Genomic DNA, 23,169 nt, shown 5'->3' on the forward strand with positions numbered 1-23,169 from the left:
ATCTAAATTCCTTTAAGCCATTTCATGGAATAAAATATAAGTATTTTGCCCAGGGAGAGAGCTAATGAAGCCAAGGTCATCAGTTCAATTCCCATGTGTGCACCATTAGCTTTACTTCATTCCATTGTCACAGACCTGCCACCCTCTTAACCCTGACTCACCATCTTTCATATTCATACTGGTGGTTGCAAAGGAAATTTGGCTGGACTGTTTGGATGCTTAAGCAAAATGTATGTCCCTCTGCTAAAAAGATAACTCAAAGGACAAGCCCCAGTGGTATGACATCATCTAAGTATGGACAGACAATATTTTTACTTTGTTATCATCATTGTCATCATCATCATCATCATCATCATCATCATGCTGGCAGTATAGCATTCTGGTCAGAAAAATTGGTGGCTTTACTCTATCATTGATTTAATATATGACTTGGAATGTCCTCCTTGAATCACATCACCATGTCCAGTTTTCTCCTTCTGCAAAGTAATATTCATTATTCACTGCAGTGACCCAAGCTCAAACTATAGCCAAACACAGCTCATGGTAGCAAAACTCTCAGCAGGAGAATGTTGTATATTTTGGTCACAGTTAGGATTTCATTTAGGGGTTTATCTGTCTGCCAATGAGATTATGGGAAAGAAATGGAGATATAGGAAGAAAATGGTGATGAGGAGGCTGATATTTGAAAATGGATATGTTTCCCAAAAGAAGAGCATGAAACTCTCCATATCGAACTGAGATAGAAAGCTGGCAGGTCGCCAGATTCATAATTGTATCTTGAATTGAGCTGTAATTCTCTTCACTTTGGAAAACAATAAGAATGTGAAAACAATAAATTACATTTTTAAAAAGAGTGGTATTTGCTTAGCATTCCTAATAAAATATTTCCCCAACACCTGGGTAAATTTGGAGAGTTACAAAAATAATGATGTTTTACGTAAGGAGGAAAAAAGTAAGTGTGTTTTCTAGGTGGAAAAGGAAACCTGAACATTTTATGGAAGGCAAAAAGGAAACTCTGTATTTTATAAGGAAATTATGGATTTTGTTTTCTATAAAATGCAAATTTCTATACTTTTTTTTTCTTTTTTAACAAAACAATCTTTAGGTTTACAACCTATGGGTATAAGCTCTGTGTACACAACAGTGTCGGTTTTACTCCAAGCCAAGAAGTGACTGTGACGACATTAGGTGGTCTTCCAGAGAGAGGAGCCAACCTCACCATAAGAGCTCTCAACCACACAGCCATTGATGTGAGATGGGCTAAACCAAGTAAGCAAGCTCCTCATTCTCTGTTTCCACTTCGTGTGTGTTAATACCCAAAGGAATTAAAAATGGACACGTTAAAAAACAAAAACTAAAAAGTCGAGGTCCATGTGCTATTCTACTTCTTCATTCTTCTTGGACCAGCTCTCCCTTCCTATATTCCCTTTGGATGGGGAATGTAGTTTCTTTCACTATAGAAATGTGATGGATAGTTGATAGTGTGATAGAAATGTCTTGGTAATAACTTGATACAAGTAGGGCTAGGTACCTTTATACAGAGAGCTCAGTCCCCACATCTTGAAATATGTTACTCATTAGCAAGAACCACTTAATTGGATTGCAATAATGTGCCATATTTTTCTGAGTGAATCATCGTCAGTGTTGATTATGGACAGAATCTCTGCTTAATTCAAAAAACAAAGCCTAGACATCATCACTGGACTCACTTTAATAATGTAAGGTCTGACCTTCAACTTAATGAAAACACTTCTTTACAGGTGTTTGGAAGAGCTCAAAGAGAGATCTAATCTGTTCCTGTAACTTTGGAATAACTGAAGTTTCTAAGCTCCTTGGTCAGAGAAGTAGTATTTAATGTCTGATATATAAATTTCTGGTGATCCATTATGATAATCAGGAAAAATAGGAAAAAAAATTCTGAATCTACTATGGAAATATATGTTGCACTCATTCTTACAGGTATAACGTGAAATTTGGCAAATCATGGGATCAAACCTTGTTGGAATATTTCTGAATGTTGAGAAATATTTTATTTGTAAAGCTCAATTAAAATATTTGTTTTATGAAAGAAAACTATGCCCACTAGGGTGACATCTATTATCATATAAAAAGATGTAAAGTTACCACTGGTTGGACCATGTAATTATATTAACCATGTAATATTGATCTATCCTTGAGTTTTGTTACAACCTAAAAAAGGAATGCTTCATTTAGAAATCTGAGTTCACTGGCTTCAGTGATATCACTTGTGATATTAATTGTGAACTAAAACCAGTATTTGATATCATTAATTGCAAAGTGAAATCAGCAATTGTATTTAGTCAGCTATCTGTCACTCTGATAAAATACCTGAAATAAATCAATCTATAAGGAAGGATTTATTTGGGGTCATGGTTTCAGGGGTTTCAGTGCATAGTAAGTTGGCTCTGTTGCTTTGGGGCCCGTGGGGAGGAGCACATGGCAAAGGAAGCTGTGCTGTTCATGGCAGTCAGAAGGCAAAGTAAGAGGGCTGGGGATGTGGCTCAAGCGGTAGCGCGCTCGCTCGGCATGCGTGCAGCCCGGGTTCGATCCTCAGCACCACATACAAAGATGTGTGTCCACCGAAAACTAAAAAAAAAATAAATAAATATTAAAATTCTCTCTTTCTCTCACTCTCTCTCTCTCTTTAAAAAAAAAAAAAAAAAGCAAAGTAAGAGACAGACCCTGATACCCCTTCAAGAATATGGCCCCAGTGACTTAACTTCCTTTCACTAGGCCCCATCCCCTGTAGGTTCCAATACTTCCCACCAGTGCCACTGGCTGGCAAGCAAACCTTGAATGCATGGGCTATGGGGAGACATTCCAGATCTAAGCTATAATAGTACTGGTTACCCTCATCTAAGTTGCCCCTAAATAATCCACTTTTGCAAAAACAAAACAAAACAGAACATGCTAACTCTAGGGTTTTTATAAGGTTAAAAGTTTCAGATGATCTGATGGGATCTCTTAAACTATTTCAATAGAAGAATATAAGTTAATTGATCTTACAATTACTCTCTGAAATGCCCCTGGGAAAAATACAAAGTTTTTACTGGAGATGCATTTTTGTGTTTATTTTCACTTGTCTCCCTCTTCCTTTTTGCTCTGCCTGACCAACTGATTCATCTGAAAAGCCTCCTCATAAAGGTAGGCTCTCCCCCTTCACCTGACATTTGAATACTTCAGTGAAGATCCGGCTGCTGAATTTTCACCAATATAGGTCCTTTAGGTTATAATTGCATGCCTGAAGTAAGTGTGCTTATAAAAACTGACAAACCTAATAGATCTGAAGCAGCTCGCTGAAGTTTCATTACCTTAGTAATCTGAACCTCTGACCTTCGGGATGTAGGTAATGCAATCTGCTGTTATTTCCATTCATACCTTAGAAATTTTTCAGATAACTATTTGTGAGCACAAAGGTTAACTCTCAGAAGAGGGTCAGCTCTGTGAAAGCATGTTGTATTATCTTTGTCTTCCTTTGTGCAACCTGCTATCTTAAGTAAATTAACTAGTCACTCCTCTATGAAAGGGTCATCGAGTTTTTTGCAACTTTAATTTTAAATTGTTTCTTGATTGGTAGAAAGATATTGGCACGTAGCTTACAACGCTGAACAGTGCAAAACTACAATTGAACATACCTTTCAGTGGAAAACCATAGGAATAAATTCATGAATATTTACTTAATAAAAATTGCCTTTCAAGAATTATAAAATGTGTATTTAAAAAACATTTTTTTCTTTACTATGACTCTCCATATGTATACCTCATTTTGGTAACAAAATGTTTCTGATAAAATTTTATCAATGACAGAGTGATAGGGATAGGTTCTAGAAAGTTTTAGAAGAACCAGTTTTAAATATCAGCATCACATATGTGATGTCATCTGAGGTTAAAAACATCCTTTTATTTAATTTTCTTTTTATGGGCAGCACAACACTGGCCATATTTCTTTCCTTCATGCTCCATGTATATTTTGCCTACAGTATTTGAAAAAGTAGTATTTTACCACCATTCAACAATTAGAATATTTCACATAAAGATAATGATTTGGGGACTTAAGTGAAAAATCCAATGCTTGAATGAAACACTCCCCACATTTCTGAAAGGAAACCAGTTGGAACTGGACAGAGGCTGCCCCTTTAGGCAGGTGATGCCCTCGCCATCTGGCCCAGACCCCATCTTCCTGGTCACAATGGAGATGAGAGGTTTTTATTCCTGCTTTATAGAAAGAAACAAAATTTTTGGCCTAAATAAAATAACTTAAGACATATTTGTGGTAGAAAAAATGTCACATTTTATAAGAAATACAAAATCTCTTTCACTTAAATTGCTCATTCAAATTCTAGAAAAGCCTGTTGAGATGTAAGCTGACACTTGGTAATTTACCCAGAATTATGGTTAGTAATTAGCAGTTCCCAAACTCAAACTTAAGGCACTGGCATCAAATTCCTTGAAATTTCTCATGCATTTAGTGTTAACAGTTATTAGCATGGTTTCAAGAATGATTTAGTGAGATCCTTCCCATTCTGAGTGCTCACTGTAAAACAAAAGAGAAGTAAGAAAATACCCACAGAAGGGACTGTGGTGGAGAGCAGTTTTTCCTCTGAGGTTGATTCATTAACAAGATCAGAAAAGAGTCAAAAAACACTGGAGGTAGTGGAAGATGAAAGTACTTGTTATATTCAACTTTGCATCACTATGACTGAAAGACCCAAAGGGAACAACTTAGAGAAGGAAAAATTTACCTGTGGGTCATGGTTTCAGAGGTCTCAAATCATAGGTGGCTGACTCCATAGCTTTGGGCCTGAAGTAAGGCAGAACATCATGGCGGAAGGGTGTGGCAGAAGAAAGCAGCTCAGGACTTGATAGCCATGGAGCAAAGAGAGAGCTCCATTCACCAGGGGCAAAATATAAACCCCAAAGACCTTCCCCTAGTGACCTACTTGGTACAGTCACACCCTACCTGCCTACAGTTACCACTCAGTTAATCCATATCAGTGGAGTAACTCATATGATTAGGTTACAATTCTCATAATCTGATCATTTCACTTCTGAAAATTCTTGCATTATCTCATGTGTGAGCTTTTGGGAGACATCTTCATCTAAACTATAAGCATATTTGAAGAAAGGAGATGAAAAATTAGCCGAATATTGTCACCAATAGCTCAGCCCAAACTTCAGATAATTATATCTTGTCTCATGTAATCCTTGTCATGTTCTTTTTCTTCTTTCTTTCTGTTCCTCCTTTCTCTTCCTTCTTCCTTTCCTTCTACAAACATTTATTTATTGCTTTCTTTGTCCTGAGCACTGGGAATTCAGAGACTAATGATTTTGATTCCTGATTATAATATCTCAGTGAATGCTCTGGAAATTTTATAATAATGAAGGTGTCACTAGTAATAGAGAATTTAAAACCATGGAAAAGCATCTACCTTAATCAGAAACCACCAATTTTGTAATTGGAAAAATTTCTGACTTTGTTTAAATTTATCTTGTTGTAACATACATGCCAATAATCCCAAGTCTCACCTCTTCTAAAGAGTAATCACCATTGTTGGCTCACCTTGTTCCCCAGGTTCCTTTTCCATGACTTCAGTTGTCAAAACAAATAGACTGCATTTGCCTTTGTACTGTTTCGCCATCTTTTCACTGTGTACCTGTTGTACTCCAGCCTTCTTTCCTTATCCTCTATTGATGTGGTCCTCTTACAGTCATTAATAATCATCTAATGGCCCAATCAATGCTCTTTTCTCAGTGCCATCCCATTATATGCTTCTTTGTGGCAGCCAACACTGTGAATGATTCCTTACTACTGAAATGTTCCCCAGAGGATCATTACCCTTCAATTTCACCATCTACATTTTTGTCCCCATTATCCACTATATAAATGTTTTCCCAAAGTTCTTTCCTGAGTCTTCCTTTCATACTCCAATTCGCCTTTTGGTGATTCATTCTTTTCTCACAGTTTCAAATTCTTCTAGAAAAAAATGACCAAAAAGCCATAGGGATACCTTTGGAATGAGGGACACTTCAAATTTGGGTCCCAGTTCTAAGATTTTCTATCATTTATAATCTAGAACAATTTAAACTCACTGATTGCCAGTTTCCTTGGCTGAAATATGGGGATAATAATAACTGCCCTAAAATTTTGTAATAAGTAGTGAATGAAATAATATGTGTTTAGCATCTAGTAAAATACTCTAGTATTGGAGTAGGGTATTTTCTCTTTCTAAAATATGCATGATACTTTCAGCATTTTTTATCTTACGGAAAGATGAAAAAAATGGGAAGACAAATCTTGATAAGATAATTTTGCAGAGCATTTAGAGAAAAACATTTCTACTGTGAGTTGTAGATGTGTTTAAAAAACATGAGACTTTATAATTACCTAAATTGGCTGACAGAACATAGAAAAATCTAGTCAACATGTTGGAAGGACTAGCTACTGCATGGTATCTATTCTAACTCTTTTCCTTTTACTGGTGCCTTGTCCCCTATCTAGAAACTATGTTTCACTAATCTCCTTTGCAATTACTTGTAGCCATGTGAAATGACAATGGAATGTGTTTGCACCAGTGCAATGCAAAAAGAAGTACATGTCTTTTCAGGTCTTAGCTGCAAAACATTGGGTATGTGCTTGCATGTTCTTTCTGCACCTTTCCCCTTGACTGGAATATGGCCATGGCCATGACCTCAGCTTGACCTATGCAGGGATGGATGGCATTCCAATAGATCCAAAGCTACATGAGAAAAAGAACTGGAGTCTTGAATGACCATATGGGCACAATCTATTTCACTCATGCTGAGACTATGCTTTGACATATACATGAATATTGATTTTATTTAAGTCACTGTATTTTGGGGATTCATGGTTATATAGCAGCTTAACCACCTAATAGTCCTGTTTGTCCATACCAGTTCACTTAAAGAGCAGAAATTAGCTATTCTGCTTTTATAGCCAAATATAAAATGGTGAATAATATATTCTTTTATATTTGATATACTAACTCCTTTATACACAACTTTTGCTGGCAGGCCACTGGGAACTAAAACACAATGAGGACTAAGCTAGTGAGGAGATTCCAAAGAGTAGGTACTTATTATTGACTGATGCATAAACTAGATAGAAGACATTAGCTATCATGTTGTGAAAACCAAAAGGTTGACTTGGATCATTGCCAAGAAGAAAATCTTCCCACTTCTTCATATGAGCAATATTACCCTTAGGCAGAGTAAAGGATTTTCTCAAGAAGCAATTTTGATAAGCTTAAATTTTCGGAGAACCATGCATTAGATGACACATAGCTCTGCACCACAGTATGTGGAAAATTGGAATTGGAATCTAATTTGGAGAACCTTTGAGCAAGATCAACACTTCTGTCATAAAAATAAGTTTAATAGGACCTTCTAGCTTTTCACATTTGAATAAAGTTGCCTCCCAATGAGCGTGTTAATGAGAGATGAGTGAAGAATTCAGCCCTACATAAATAAACAAGAAACATATTGAAAGGAATGGTTTATTGTAATTGAACTAGATCAGGACAAGAAGCTGTTTTCGTAAAGGACCAGATACTAAATATTTCAGACTTTGCAGTCCTCAGGGTCTATGTTGAAACTACCCAATTTTGCCATTGTAGTAATTAACCAGCAATCAATTATTACCAAATAAGCATGGCTGCTTCCAACCAAATTCTATTATGGACACTGAGATTTGGTTTTCAAATGACACAAATTATTATTTTTCCCCCTCATAACCATTTAAAAACATAAAAAACTTTCTTAGCTCACATGCTATACAAAAACAGTTGATGAACCAGATTTTGTCCAACATGCCAAATTTGACTCATAGACCATGGTTTGCTGACCTATAATCTAGATAAAAAAGATCTAGAGGACATAATTGACATTGAGAATAATCTCTCTAAAACTGATCCAAGAGCACTTTAAGAGCATAATCTAATTGCTATTGCAAGAGAACTTTGATCTAGCCCATCTGTTTTGGACAGGTTGTTTGTACCCCTCTACAATTCATATGTTGAATTCCTATCTCTCTGCATAGCTATATGTGTGATGGGACTTCTAAAGAAGTAAGTAAAGCTAATTGAGATCATGCAGGAGTGGCCCTGATTTGATATGTCTAAGTGTTCTTATAAGTGACACCAGAGAACTCACCGTCTCTTTCTTTCTCTTCCTCCGTACATAAAGGAAATGTCATGTGAGGACTCAGCAAGAAGGCAGCTATCTACAAGCCAGGGGAAGAGCCCTCACCAGAAAACCAAATTTACCAGCTATTTCATCATAGACCTCCAGTCTCCAGACTGTGAGAAATAAGTTTCTGTTGTCCAGGTCACTCCGTTTGTAATATTTTATTATGGCAGTCCAATCAGACAAATACACTATCTAACAACTGTTTAAATTTTGGGGGAAATCCATTACAAAGGAGAAGTACTTATTCTATATTTGAGAATTTGCTCCAGCTAAGACCACATTCCTAATCACCACCAAGAATGGCATTTTATAGTAAGATCATGTCCATTAGTTTTAACTTTCTTACCTGATATTCTACTGACCAATACTTATCAAATCACTGTATGTGGTCCACGAAATATGGACTATACATAGAGCAATAGAATGTCCAAGAAAATGTTTTCTATTATACATGTATTTAAATAATCTAATAAGGCATTCCCTTTCCTTCCTATTAATTCAAATGCAAGCTACTATTCATGCTTCAATTTCCAATTATATACCTCTTCAATTTCTAATTATATAACTCTAGTTACCCTTTAATTTAGAAGTTCACCTAGTTGTCACAAAAACAATTCAAATTCAAGAAGGCTCAAGTGAAATAAGTTCCAAAACCTCCATCCCATGATTACTCCCATATTTTCTATCTTATTTAATGTCATTTACCCAGAAACCCAGAACAAAAATCTGAGCATACCTGCATCTCTTCCTTGTGCTGGTCTAAATTCTCATAGGTCATTTAAGGACATAAGTTCTTTTCATGTAGTGGGTCCACCAACCTCTAAAGACTTGGAGCCTCCCCTAAATAGGAAAACTAGAAATATTAGAGATAGGCAATTGTTCTTTAATACCTTAGTCCAAAAATAGCATGAAATGATCACATGACTTTATCCTGATGCAAGGGGCTCAGAATGTATTATAGCTATTTGACAAAATGAGAAAACCATTAGGATTGATGAATTCTAGGAATCTTTGCCAATAGTTTTATCCTCTGTAGTATATAATATGAATTTTGTTTATGCTATTAGTGGTGTGTACTTCTCTATTTTTTCCAAGTCTTTCAGCTTTATGTAAAGACTTTAATGTACTGTTCCTTTTATTTCCTATCTCACCTGTCATTTTCAACATTTGTTGTAAAAATTATCATTATTTTTGTTGTTATATAATATACAACTATTTGCTCAAAATGGCTTTAGTACTTACTATTAATTCTTTAACTTCCCCAATCTTAAGTTCTGGATCTTGATACATCTTTTTGCTCTTTGAAGAATGTTATTTGAAAGTTTCATCATGAAAGTTAAAAAGATTAGTTGTATATTCTGTTAACTTTTGCCTATACAAGGAAGTATTACTGTCATATTTGCACGTTCTCTTAATGTTTGCATCTATTAAGAAAACTTTCAGGTTGTTTTGCATATAACCATTTAGATGTGCCTGAAATTTGGGGATTAAAATATTTTTCTTCAAAACTTGTTGAAATTGTTCCACTGTCTTTTAACATTTGATGTTCCAAAAGAGAAGTTGAGGCTTATCTAGTTTTTGTGTTCTTGGTAGATTGCCGCAGTCTTATTCACGTGATTTTAATGGTTTAATTTAAATTGGGTAAACAGCTGTTGAGGATTGTTTTAATATGTGTACAAATAAGCAGGTTAACAGATCTGTTTGTTTACTTTCACCTTTCCTTTTCATTATATTTAATGATTCTGTTCAGTATAATGTAAATTGTTCAAAAAATTGTTTTCTTAGTACCTGTTGAAATGTTACATAATTTTTTTTTTAGCATCAGTGTCAGAATTCCTATCTTCATCCCAGTGCTGGTGAAGACAAAGATAACCAAACTACAGTTTCTTCGATAGTTATCACAACAAACTGTATAAACTGATGCATCAATGAATAATAACTCAACAAGTAATGCTCATTCAAAGAGTCAATTTATTTTGGGAGGAAATGGACATATTGATAGATTCCTCCACTTTGAACTGCTTGCAGATCTTGCCTGGACTATGTATCACTTGTATGCATTGTAATCTATCTGTTGATGCAGCGAATTATGGTAGTACTGGCTTATCTTTGCTGATGTGTCACCAGTGATGCAATTTTTCCTAAGGAGCCGTCAATTGGCTTGGTGTCATGGCATTTCTGTATCCTCCTCCTTTATACTAGTGATGGTCTAATTTTGGGGGCCAACAGAGGTGAGGCAAAGAACCTCACCCCCCCACTGGTGCATAGGCCTATCCACAAGTATGGCTATATGCTGGACTGGTAGTCAGTGACAGGTATGATCCAATTGCAGTGGTATCAACCTAAGACAGGAGGCTGATGCCTAGAGGTCAGTTCATCCGATGACGGGTGGGTAAGAACCATATGTTGAATTGGACAAACCTAACAGGCACAGTCCCTAGCCACATTGCTTGTTGCTTAATTAAACAGAGGGGGGAGATGCTAAGAGCCACAGCCAAGTAATATGATGCATGGCATTTTTGGTTGAAAGGTGACTCCAGCAAGCCATTGAGATGATATGATTATGTTAAGATCTGCATTCATATGGATATTGGACTCCTGCTGTCCACCTCAGCCTGCTACGGGACTCCTGGAGAATTCCCATTGGTTGGGGAAGTGCGGTAGGAGGGAATTCTGGAGGAGGGACTTCCTGTTGGGGTCCGGGAGAACGCCAAGTGGGTTGGTCAGCAATCTGGCCGGGAGCATACGGGGCATTGGCGGCAGTTTCAAAAATAAAGTTTGTTGCTGCTTGAGTGGCTCGTGATTGTGCCCAGCCAGACTGCGGCAATAGATATCTTTAATTTTCAGTTTTCCTTTGAAATGATACAGAATTCCATGGTGTGTATACATGTGGATACATTGCCATCATTTTAGGCAAAACTATATCACTCTATTCAGTTTTCAGGCATATGTCTTCATTGTGGGTAAGGTTTAATGGAATGTTTTATTACATTTATGTTTCAAGTTAGATTTTTCCATTCTCTGTTCTCAATGTCTATAATTTTGACTTTGATTGACTTCATAATCATTTCCTATTCATTTTTTATATTATGCATTTTCAACTCTGCTAGTTCTTACTTTTGATGTAGATTTTAATTCTACCATTGCTTTTTATGGTTTCTTGATTTCCATTCTTATGAAGTAGATCCTTTCAGGTCTCCATTTTCATGTCTCTATCTTTATGATTCTCTGTTTTTATGAAACACCTGTTTCACAGAGGCATCCTTTTCATAAAAGCATGTGGCTTTTGTTATTTTCAGGGAATGCCATACAAGTGGTTTACAAAACCTCCATTCCCTTCTCATAGAAAAAAGGGGATATACTAGCAGATCATTGGGGATTATTTTGAAAACTTATATCCAATAAATTGGAAAACCTAGAAATGGGTACATTTCTAGAAAATATGGTCTCCTAAAACTGAATCAAGAGGACATAGAAAACCTAAACAGATTAATATCTTGTAATGAGATATAAACAGTAATAAAAAGCCTTCCAATAACAACAACAACAACAAAAAGGCACAGGACCACATGGATTCTCAGCTGAATTCTACAAAACCCATAAAGAAGAATTATTGCCAATACTCCTCAAATTATTTAATGAAATAGAAAGAGATGGAACATTCCCAAATTCATTTTTGAAGCCAGTATCACACTCATTCAAAACCAGATAAGAACACATCAAGGAAAGAAAATTAGAGACCGACATTCCTGATGAACTTAGAAGCAAAAATATTTAATATTAAAAAAAATCATGTTCAACAATAAATTAAGAAGATGGTACACCATAAACAAGTTGGTTTTATTCCAGAAATGCAAGGATGGTTTAATATATACAAATCAATAAATATAATTCATCATATTAACAGAATTAAGGACAAATCACCTAATAATCACAATAGATGCAGATAAGGCCTTCCACAAAATTCAGCACCCATTCATGACTAAAACACTGAAGAATCAGGAATAGAAGAAACCTTCCTCAATATCATAAAGGCTATTTATGAGAAATCCATAGTAAATGGGGGAAAATTGAAAGCATTTCCTTTAAAATCTGGGAAAAGAAAAGGATGTCCACTCTCTCTACTCCTATTTAATTTAGTGCTAGAAATTCTAGTCCAAGCAATTGGGCAAGAGAAGGAAATAAAAGGAATAAAAGTAGGAAAGACAGAATTTGAATTATTCCTCTTTGCAGATAGTATATTTCTACACAGAGAAGATCCACAAAACTCCACCAAAAAACTGCTAAAGCTAACAAACAAGTTTGGCAAAATAGCAGGTTAGAAAATCAACATACAAAAATAGATAACTTCCTACATACCAATCATGAATTTTCTGAGAATAAAATCAAGAAAACAATTCCATTCATGAAGCCTCAAAACTAAAATAAAATACCTAGGAATAAATCTAACCAAGGATACAAAAAAACCTATATGATGAAAACTATAGAACATTGAAAAAGAAATTAAAGCAAATCTCAGAAGATGGAAAGACTTCCCATGTTCATGAATAGGCAGAATTAATACTAGTAAAATGGCTGTACTATCAAAAAAAAAAAGCAATATACAAATTCAATGCAATCCTTATGAAAACACTAATGACATTCTTCCCAGAACTGAAAAAAAAAATAGTCCTATAATTTATATGGAAGAATAAAACACCCAGAATAACTAAGCCCAAAAAGCAATTCTGGAGGCATCACAATATATAACTTCAAATTATACTACAGAGCTACAATAACAAAAACTGCATGATACTGGCATTTAAAAAGACACATGGACCAATGGTACCGAATAGAAGATGAGACAAACCCATATGAATACAGTTATCTGAATCTTGACAGAGGTACCAAAAATATACATTGGAGAAAAGACGGCCTTTTTAACAAATGGTGCTGGGAAAACTGGTTATCAATGTTTAGAAGAATGAAACTATACCCTATATCTCCCACTGCACAAATCAACTTAAAATGGATCAAACATCAAGGTATTAGACAAGAAACTATGCAATTCCTAGAAGAAAACAGGATCAACACTCTAGCCTTTAGGCACAGGCAACAACTTTCTCAATAGCACCCCTATAGCCCAGGAAATAATGCCAAGAATTAAGAAATGGAATGGCATCAAATTTAAAACTTCTGCACATTAAAGGAAACAATGTAAATTGTAAAACCTCAGAATGGGAGAAAAATATTTGCCTCTCTGACATTAATCTCTGACAGATGATTAATATCTAGAATACATAAAGAGCTCAAAAAACTTTACAGCAAAAAATAAAATTAGTAAATGGACAAATGAACTAAATAGACACTTATCAAAAGGAGAAATACAAATGGTCAACAATTACATGAAAAAATGTTCAACATCATTAACATTTAGGAAAATACTAATCAAAACTACACTGAGATTTCATCTCACACCAGTCATCAAAATCACAAATAGTAATAAATGCTGGAGAGGACATGAAGAAAAAAGAACACATTTACACTCTTGGTGGAATCATAAATTAGTACAACCTCTATGGAAATCAGTATGGAGGCTCCTCAAAAGACTATGCATGGAACCACCAAATGACCCAGTTATACCACTTCTTAGTATTGACCATGAAGAATTAAAGGCATCTTTCTACAGTGATGCATGCATACCCATGTTTATAGCAGCACAATTCACAATAGCTAAATTATGGAACCAGCCTCCATACCCATCAACGGATGAATGAATAAGGAAATCGTGCAATATATTCACAATGGAATTTATTCAGCATAAATAAAAATCGGGGCTGAGGTTTTGGCTTAGTGATAGAGTGCTCGCCTAGTGCATGTGAGGCACTGGATTTGATCCTCAGCACCAACTAAAAGCGAAATAAAGATATTGTGTCCACCTACAACTGAAAAATAAATATTTTTTTTAAAAATGAAATAATTGCATTTGCAGAAAAATGGAACATGTTAAGCAAAATAAATCAAACTCAGAAGATTAAAGGTTGTATATTTTCTCCCAGATGAGGAAGCTAAAAAGGAAAACAAAGATGGGGGTGGATCTCTTAAAAAATCAAAGAGAGATCATTAGAGGAAAAAGACCAAGAGATGGGGTATGGGGAGGAAGGGAGGAAATGCTGGAGAGTGATATGGGCCAAAATATATGGTTATAGTGTATGCATGCATAAATATGTAACAACAAATCCCATCAATTATGGAACTATATTGCATCAATTAAAAATGTGAGAAAAGAAAAAGGGGATATATGTGGAAAGAAATTCTGTCTTTGAAGGTTATAGACAGTATTTGCCTTATGCAATGAATGTTTTAAAAAAGGAGAAATGCATTCAGATCCAGTTTTCTCAATAGGAAAGGTAAAATTTACTTGCCTCCTCATCCTAGCTATTTCAGTTTTAATAGCCTTCCTCTCTGAGACATAAATTCAAGGTCAGTAGACTTCAATTTTGTGCTAGTCTATTGAACTAAGGATATCCTCTGCTTCTCAAACAGTTCAATGGGAAGAGCTTTCTGAAATTTAAAGACCTTATTTGAACACTAAGTATACTTCTATGTGCACACTCCCAGAATTTCTCATGTGATGATCAGGAATATAAAGATCTACATATTTAAGTTTTTCTGTGATTTGGACTCTGAACAGTAAAGTCTACATGAATGAAGAAAGAGGACTGTTGAAGCAGATATTGGCATAACACAGGACAGGGCAGAAATATGGCACTTGTCCAGAGATGCAGCCTTTTTCTGGTCACAAGAGCCTCTGTTGTATGCAGTGAGACAAAGACAGTAGAATAGAACCACCATCTTTTCCTGTCTTCTTTAGGACAACAGAATCTGTTCTACTTTAAAGGGGCTGACATATCGTATGTAGCTAAGAATGGGCATTTAATGGGATTTCATCCAGGCTTTAATGTGTGCTCATTGCCTCATCTTGACCTTGAACTTGTGGTGATATTACCAATGTATTTAGTAATGTCTACCTAACTATAGTAATTGAACTTGATAGAAGAAGTATCAGGCATATTTAATAATCCAAATAAAATCCATTTATGTTTATTAGTAGAGTTTAAAAGCACTTCATTGATATTATATCTTAGGGCTTGACTTTCTAATCAACCCACTCAAACTAAAATGCAACATAAATTTCAAAACTAGTTCACTTTCTATTAAAAGACACCAGCCAAAAATGAATGTGTAATAATATCGGAAGCCAGTGAAGGAAGGAATTTTGCACTCACAATATGTGTGGTTTTCCAGCACTTGTCTGATACTGTTATTTAGGAAAATATTAAAGTGTAGCAATAGGTATTCCTGCCAATGAGTAATAACACACTTATTATTAAACTTGTTTACATTTTTTTGTCATCAGAGAAAGGAGACATCTCAATCCCCAGTTTTCCAAATTAGCAGTGAAAGGTCTACTTATATAAAGTCTTCAGATTATACTGGCTTATCACCTTTTTAAATATTGCTAGAGATAAAGTGAAAGTAGTAGTGTGCTTAGGAAAAATAGAAATTTAGTGTTATTTTTATGCAGTACTGCCAAGAACTTAATGTAAAAGTGTACTTAAAATCTTAGAGTTCCCAAAGCTCTGTTACTTCATTAGGATCTCACATATGAGAGATCACACGTAATAATCTTAGAAATGCCAACTTTCCCTCTTGATCCTTGATCCTTGGACTAGTTCTTGACCTGGTTTGGATACCTAATCTGACATGTAATTTCAGGAGGCTTGTAAACCAAGACTTCATCCCCACCCTAACAAAATCAAGGTAACAGTTTCCTGCTAAAGGTCCTTAAAATAATATCAATGCAAATAAAGTAATATACTACTTATACTAAAGCATATGACATATGTATATGTCTACTATATATATGTGTGTGTGTGTGTGTGTGTGTGTGTGTGTATATATATATATATATATATATATATATATATATGTCTAACACACATCTAATATGCTACATATACTAGAGCATATGACCCTTCTTATGGTCTCTTTGAGAATGATCAGAGGCAGGTAACAAAATGCAGAGCTTAGGACAAAAAACAGAGAAACTGGGTGGAAGAAGAGAAAAAAAATTGTTTTTTTTTTTTTTAAAGATAAGAGTGGAGAAATTGGGTTATATCTGTGGGACAGATAGTGGTTGATTTTGGCATGTTTTTAGAGTTTGCCTACACCATAGAAACTCATGGAGAAAAGTAGGAAAAAAGGCTGAGATCCTTGATTAAAAATTTGATCATCTTAGGATCCTACTGAGCCAGCCATTTCAGAAAGCATGCCATACACCACTGCTGCATTGGCAGTGTACATAAAATGATATCTCTGTAAGTGTATTTCTAGGTATCATTTAGCAATTTCATTAACAGGTTGAAAAATGCCTTCAGGATCTATGTCAGGAAATGTCCACATTTGTCTTAGCATAAAATTCTCTGAGGAATTATGCTACTTAAAAATAGAAGTTGTTGCATGTATTGTATATATTTTTATTTTACTTTATTTGGCTTCATCAGTTATATCAAACTTTTGAAAATAATTTGAATAATTACAAATAGCAAAATTAAAATCTTTAAAATAAATTTAAAAATTTATATTCCTACATCTGATTCTATGCAATTAATTATGACATAAGGAAAAAGGTAAAATGTGTTAAAAAAAAAAACTAACTCCACCAGCACCATTATGAAGAAGTTTCCAGAATCTTTTCCAAAGCAAAGTTCCCATAAGCTTTCTTTTCTAGAAACAGCTATTATCTATTTCCACTAAGACCTTTCCGAATTGCCATATTTATGGTGCTCTGCACTTATTGTTAACAGCTTTTCAAGACCTACAAGGAGATGTTGAATATTATACACTGTTTTGGAGTTCTCCTACCTCAAATGAATCTCTGAAAATTCTCCCAGATGCCCACTCTCATGTCATTGGACACTTAAATCCCAACACGGAGTATGGGATTTTTATCTCTGTCTTCAATGGAGTCCACAGCATCAATAGCACAGTACAGAATGTGACCACTGGTGATGGGGGTGAGTGCAGATTCTATGGGATACTCGGCTACAGAGATGCGAATGAAATTGATTGATTTTTGCTGAGGTTGATATCAGTCATCCCTCCATTATAAAATTTCCGGTGTTGGAAGAGAGGAGGTCGGGGCTAAAATGCTTAAGTGCTTGCTGTCATCAAGTGGTAGATCAATAAGTGGTCCCATTGAAATGGCAGCACAAGTCTCTTAATAATGGTATATTAGCCCTGTTTGCTCCTGTTCTTTTCCTTGTATGCTTAGTTTGGAGCTGAGTTCACATCAATAAATGGTGACATTTAGGAACAGTTTTTTTGTTGTTGTTGTTTTCTTTTTTATAATTTGCTCTCAGAAGTAATATACTTTTCAAAACAGTAGCTAAGCACAGTGAGGACCCTCTCTGAGTCACCAACAATGGTATGTGGAAGTTCAGTCATGGAGAAAAATTGCCTATGACTCATTTCTAAGCCAGTTAGCAAGGGGGAGGAAGAAAGGGAAGCAACTTGTGAATCTGAAATGTATTTGGAATGGTCTTTCTAATCCTTTTGGCTTTATAAAGTCTCATTATAAACATTATAATATCATTACCTCCCAAGCAAGTGTTCCAGGTCATTAGCAGAGCTCTTTAAGTGTGGAACCCATTTCCCTTTGTGATGCCAAAGGTCAGCACCTTTTGTTTATAAAATAGGATGAATCACAAGGACAATTTTTCAACTAGTTAAGATGGGTTCTTATGATAAAAATAGGTCTTTGCATAGTTATTTCTGACATGCTTGAATAATTGTGTAATTTAACGCTAAGCAAGATTTTTTTCCTAATGTTAGATTTCATCATTACCTATGGTAATCAACATTCAAAATCATTTACATAATGACAATATTGCATTATTGCTTCATATTGCTTGAGTTACAAGCTAGTAACATCAAATGATTTTTCACGTTCCACCAGCCCTCAATGTATTTGAGTTTTATTTTTTGCTTAAGGAGCAAATTTTCTTTTCTTCCTTCCCCATCCCCCACCCAGGAGGTATGGAGTGAAGGGATGGAAAAAGACAAATAATAGATATGTGTTAGTGGTGCAGATGGGTGAAGAATTTGTCATCATATCCCACTGGTCACATAGTATTAAAGATTAACACTATGCTGGTGATATCAAGCATTTTTCCACCAAATTCTTATGGTTTCTAACTGAGAGTATAATAAGCCAATTTACAAAGGGCTACAGACTGTGATAACTTCATCAGAGGAGAGCAGATAAGCAACAGACCCTTTGCTAAACCCAAATACTAATCTGCATTTAGTTTAACAAGTGCTTTTTCAGAGACAGCTGGAGTTTATTCAGTTTCTTCCTTTAATTCTAGAGCCTCAGGGCATGTTTCCTCCGGAGGTTGTCATCATCAACAGTACAGCCGTCCGTGTCATCTGGATGTCTCCTTCAAACCCAAATGGCGTTGTCACCGAGTATTCTGTCTATGTAAATAATAAGCTCTACAAGACTGGAATGAATGTGCCCGGGTCGTTTATTCTGAGAGACCTGTCTCCCTTCACTATCTATGACATTCAGGTTAGAACATTGTTTTTTTGATGGTTAAGCTTATGGATATGTTAAATAAAACACGTTGCACTATGTCACTAAGTGGATATTTTCTGTCTTGGTAACAGATTATTTATTTGGTGGGAGAGGGGAGAGGGAATAAGGAAATTGATCAAAATTAAATCAGTTTGCTGTGGGCCAACGTGAGTCTCTGAAGAGAGGATAATAATAAGTTGGAAAACGATGGTGATGAGGATGGTGATGGAATTTCTCAAGGACAAAATGGAGCTAATCACATACTCTTAATAAATCTTGCCAACCTGCCTTTTTCCTCAGTCTTTTATTGACATCAAAGCAGCATCAGCCTGTGAATGGGGAGATGTTCTTTCTAATTCCCATTTTTGCTATTTACTAATTTAACATCTTCAGGGAAGTTACATAACTCATTTGCATCCATTTTCCCTTTGTAAGGGCAGTGGACTAGATGACTCCAAACAGTCTACCCATACCTAGCATTCTTGATCCAGAATGCAAGAGGAAAACCTAAATAAAAATGCCACGGACAAAAAGATATTAAAGGATTTCATCTGAGGATGAAAGAAATGTATCAATTCATCATTCGACAAATGTTCAATGACCCCCATCTAGGTGAGAGCAGTTGTATTTAAACTTTTTGCCCTAAGAACTCTTTGAGAATCTTATGAAGTCAATGCAGTCTGCCCTAGTAAAATATTTATATACATATGTGACAAAATTTAGCATGAAATTTCAGAGAGTGCATTAACCACCTGAAGTCTAGCTCATAGGCCATTTCAGGGTATTTGACTTTAAAAGTAGAAAAAATCTAGGGAATCCTAAGGCATATAAAACTAGACCTTTCCCTTAAGAAATTGGAAATCTTGTTAGATGCCAAGTTTTAAGAGATAAAAAAAAATAACGCCACATGTGCAAATGAGTGACGAAAATATTATTTCAGGAAGTCAAAGCTTATAAAGAAAATATACAAATTGGTAAATTCTTAAAATCTATACTAGACACTAGTTTTAAAAAATAAATGAATAAATAGAAGAGCAGTATTATAGAGGGAGGAGAATAAGAGGAGGGAGGAGGGGAGCCAAAGAGGAAGAACTGGGAATTAAAACAGCCAAATATTTTCCGTGAATGTATCATTATGTCAAAATGAACTCCACCAGTACTTATGGCTAGAATGCACTAATAAAAACATTTAAAAAAAAAACCCTATGCTGGAAAAAGCCCATCTTTGTACTGGCTCATGTTTGGCTGATTTTTTTAATTGAGAGAAGAATTGTGTTGCCTTGTAGATATTCCAGTCGCAGTCTTTTGTATTTTCATGTGCCTTTCCTTCCTCTTACTACTTATATTCCTTTGTGTTACTCATTTTTGATAAACTCCATTTCTAATCTTTAGTTATTCCACCCTCCTCAGTTTTTATTCAAATTAGGTGGCAGAATTAAAGGGGTGAATGATGATTTTCTGCTGTGATTAAGGTAAAAAAAGGACCATTGCAGCCGGAACAAATGGATATAAAATAGCTCAGCCATATTGGAAGTCTTCTCCAGGCTTCATTTTTCTTCCATTAGACATTAGCATTTAGGCTATTTGTTGTAAAGTGTCAAGGCTTCCAGAGGATATCATCATTACACTACTGGGTTATAGATCTAGAGAGCAGGATGCAGTGATAACCTATTATACTTGCAAACTGTCACCTGAGCATCTTCCATTCCTTGACTGGATGCTGAGTAGATTAATAAGTCTTTACTTTTCTGAATGGTTAGAACCAGAGCTAAACATCACCATTCTAATCACTACATCAATTGTGCTGAACCCAATTCTGCACTGTAGTTGGAGGTTATCCCACTGGAGTCAATTAACATCACAAATGAATATTTACAAAACCCTAAAGGCCATAGAGAGCTAAGAGATTTTTATGAAATGAGAGGACCTGGATTCAGTCCACTGTCAATCCTGTATTTTGAACATGGTTGAATCTATCTTTTTTCTAAACTATTTTTTCAGATTGAAGTTTGTACAAAATATGCCTGTGTGAAAAGCAACGGAACCCAAATCACCACAGTGGAAGATACTCCAAGTGATATGCCAACACCCGTAATTCATCACATCACTTCAAGGTACCAACATTTTTATTAGTTAATCTGAAGAACTCTAATCATAAAAAAATGGAAAAAATTTTAAAGTTAACATTTAAGCCATGACAGTCCCCCTTAAAATTGCTATAAATATGTGTATTTATCAAATTTTATATTATTTCACTTATGTTCATCTTTATTTGACATCCAATAACATTGAAACTGACTTCCCTGATAGTACTTCCTTCATTTAACAATTTATGAACAAATACTTAAATGCACAAAAGTCTCCTTATTTAAATAGGTTCTTCAGTGAATACTTATGTGAAGCCAAATAAGATTTTAAATGGAATAATTACTACCACCTTGATCTCTTTTGAAAAAGTTTGAGTCACATATATCAGATTGTCCTGAAGCTAGACATATTTGTGAAATAAATAGAGCACACTGTTTTTGGATAACCATTACAAACTATCAGATTCTGGGAAGAATCTCTTTATTTTTCTATATTCTTTTGTTGCTGAGAAATGACTATAGTTTGAAAGTGAGTCTCTTCATAATACATCATTAAAAGTAATAAGATTTAATGATTTCCAAAGCCAAAGGTGATCATGGTTCATTTCTTGATATCAAGTTGAAGCTAAAGAAAAAATTTTGGGCACTCCCACATTATATTTTTGCCTAAGCCAAATGAATTCCCCTTTACATACATACCAGCATGCACTTGTACCCACACATACACACACATACAGTGACTGAAATAATCATCCATTGTATAATGTTTCAATTCTGAAGGATTATTTTCTAACAGACTGAAATTACTGGGTCTTTTTTTAAGTCACTGCAAATACTGGAAAACACAAGTAACTGGATTCTTACCTCTTTTGGTAAAAATTTTATCTTGTTATCTTCAGTTTATTTTCTATCAAATACATGATAGATACTGATCTAGATTTTGACATGCTAGTTAGTTAATAATTCCCTTCATAATTTTTACTCAGGTATCCGTGGGATTGCCTCTCATGCAGGGAGGAAGTAGTCAAGTTAAATGAGCACCAGAGACCATTATTTATTACTTAATTAAACATATTTATGGCTGTAATATAAAAGGTAAAAGTAACACAAAAAAGAATATGGCATGATTCTAAATTTGTAAAGTTCTAGTCCACTATGGGACACACTTCCCTGAATAAATGTTTATAAAACAATGCAAATAACACCATGAGAGAGGTTGGCAAAATGTAAGAAGAGCATAAAGAGGAAAATTCCAAATTCCACCCAGGTTATCAGTGGCATTCTGGAAGATATGACATTTGAGTTCTGTCTAGAAAAATTCAAGGAAGAATTATAGTTAGGTGGGTGGATATTGTCAAATTCTTGTCTGCTAGCATCCCCTGATTCAAACCCAGGTGAATGACATAAAGGGGTATGTCTTAAATTACATATTTATGTGGAGCTAAAAATAATCTCTAAGCTTTATGAGAAACTGAACAAATGTGTCTGTGTCTCTAGGGTGCTTTTTCCTTTAAGATGATTCTTTTAGGTGATAACGAAGGAAAAACACTTTTGTTGTGGTTAAAAATTGATTACACCCAAATACATTAAATTAATGGCAAGACCATTTAAAAGAACATTGTGCAACAAGAGCAAGGACAGCGAAAGAAGCATCAACAAGAGGTTTCCATACCATTTTGAAATCAGTGTTTCTAAGGGAGAGGCAAATGATGAAGTACACTGGAGAAATTTACAACCAAAGTATAATGGTTGGGACAGGAAAGAACCTAATTTTCCTGCAGAAACTCTAAGTGGCTGAGCACATAGAGGCTTTAAGGATTTTGAAGAGGCAGGGAGTGGGTAAGGTTCTAACTTGAAATCTGGAGATTAGCTAAAAGCCTTAAGGGAAAAAAAGGCAAGAAGCCACCCTGGTCCCTTATCACTACACATGCATCCCCTTGTCTATTTCTTTTCACCTGCATGGCAAAGTCCCTCCAACCGGGGGAATAAGACATTTATTCTTCAGAGAAACTTAACAATGGCAATAAGAACTAGGGATATAAGGCACAGGGAAGGTGAGATGAAGGATAGAGATAAAAGCAAAGAGAAAGCAGGACTAATATGGATGGTAGAGCACTTGACTACTTTTCCCAGCTCTGCTCTCAAAAGCAAGTGTTCAGCCATAAATGCCTCCTTATTGGGAAATGAACATTCTTCTTTAGATAGAACAAATGACTCAAATTAAAATATTTCCAG

General features: G+C 35.2%; 1 protein-coding gene across 1 annotated transcript in view; it reads left to right on the plus strand.

Annotated features, from left to right (window-relative positions):
* Ush2a (usherin) overlaps nucleotides 1–23,169 on the plus strand; it is a 740,698-nt gene that overhangs the window by 516,543 nt on the left and 200,986 nt on the right. Inside the window, exons 44-47 of the mRNA XM_015483330.2 lie at nucleotides 1,106–1,269; nucleotides 17,076–17,285; nucleotides 18,639–18,841; nucleotides 20,849–20,961. Coding sequence (XP_015338816.1) covers nucleotides 1,106–1,269; nucleotides 17,076–17,285; nucleotides 18,639–18,841; nucleotides 20,849–20,961 — 690 coding nt within the window. The remainder of the gene's footprint in view (nucleotides 1–1,105; nucleotides 1,270–17,075; nucleotides 17,286–18,638; nucleotides 18,842–20,848; nucleotides 20,962–23,169) is intronic.

Source organism: Marmota marmota, unplaced genomic scaffold (genome assembly GCF_001458135.2).
Source record: "Marmota marmota marmota unplaced genomic scaffold, marMar, whole genome shotgun sequence".
Lineage (NCBI taxonomy): Eukaryota > Metazoa > Chordata > Mammalia > Rodentia > Sciuridae > Marmota > Marmota marmota.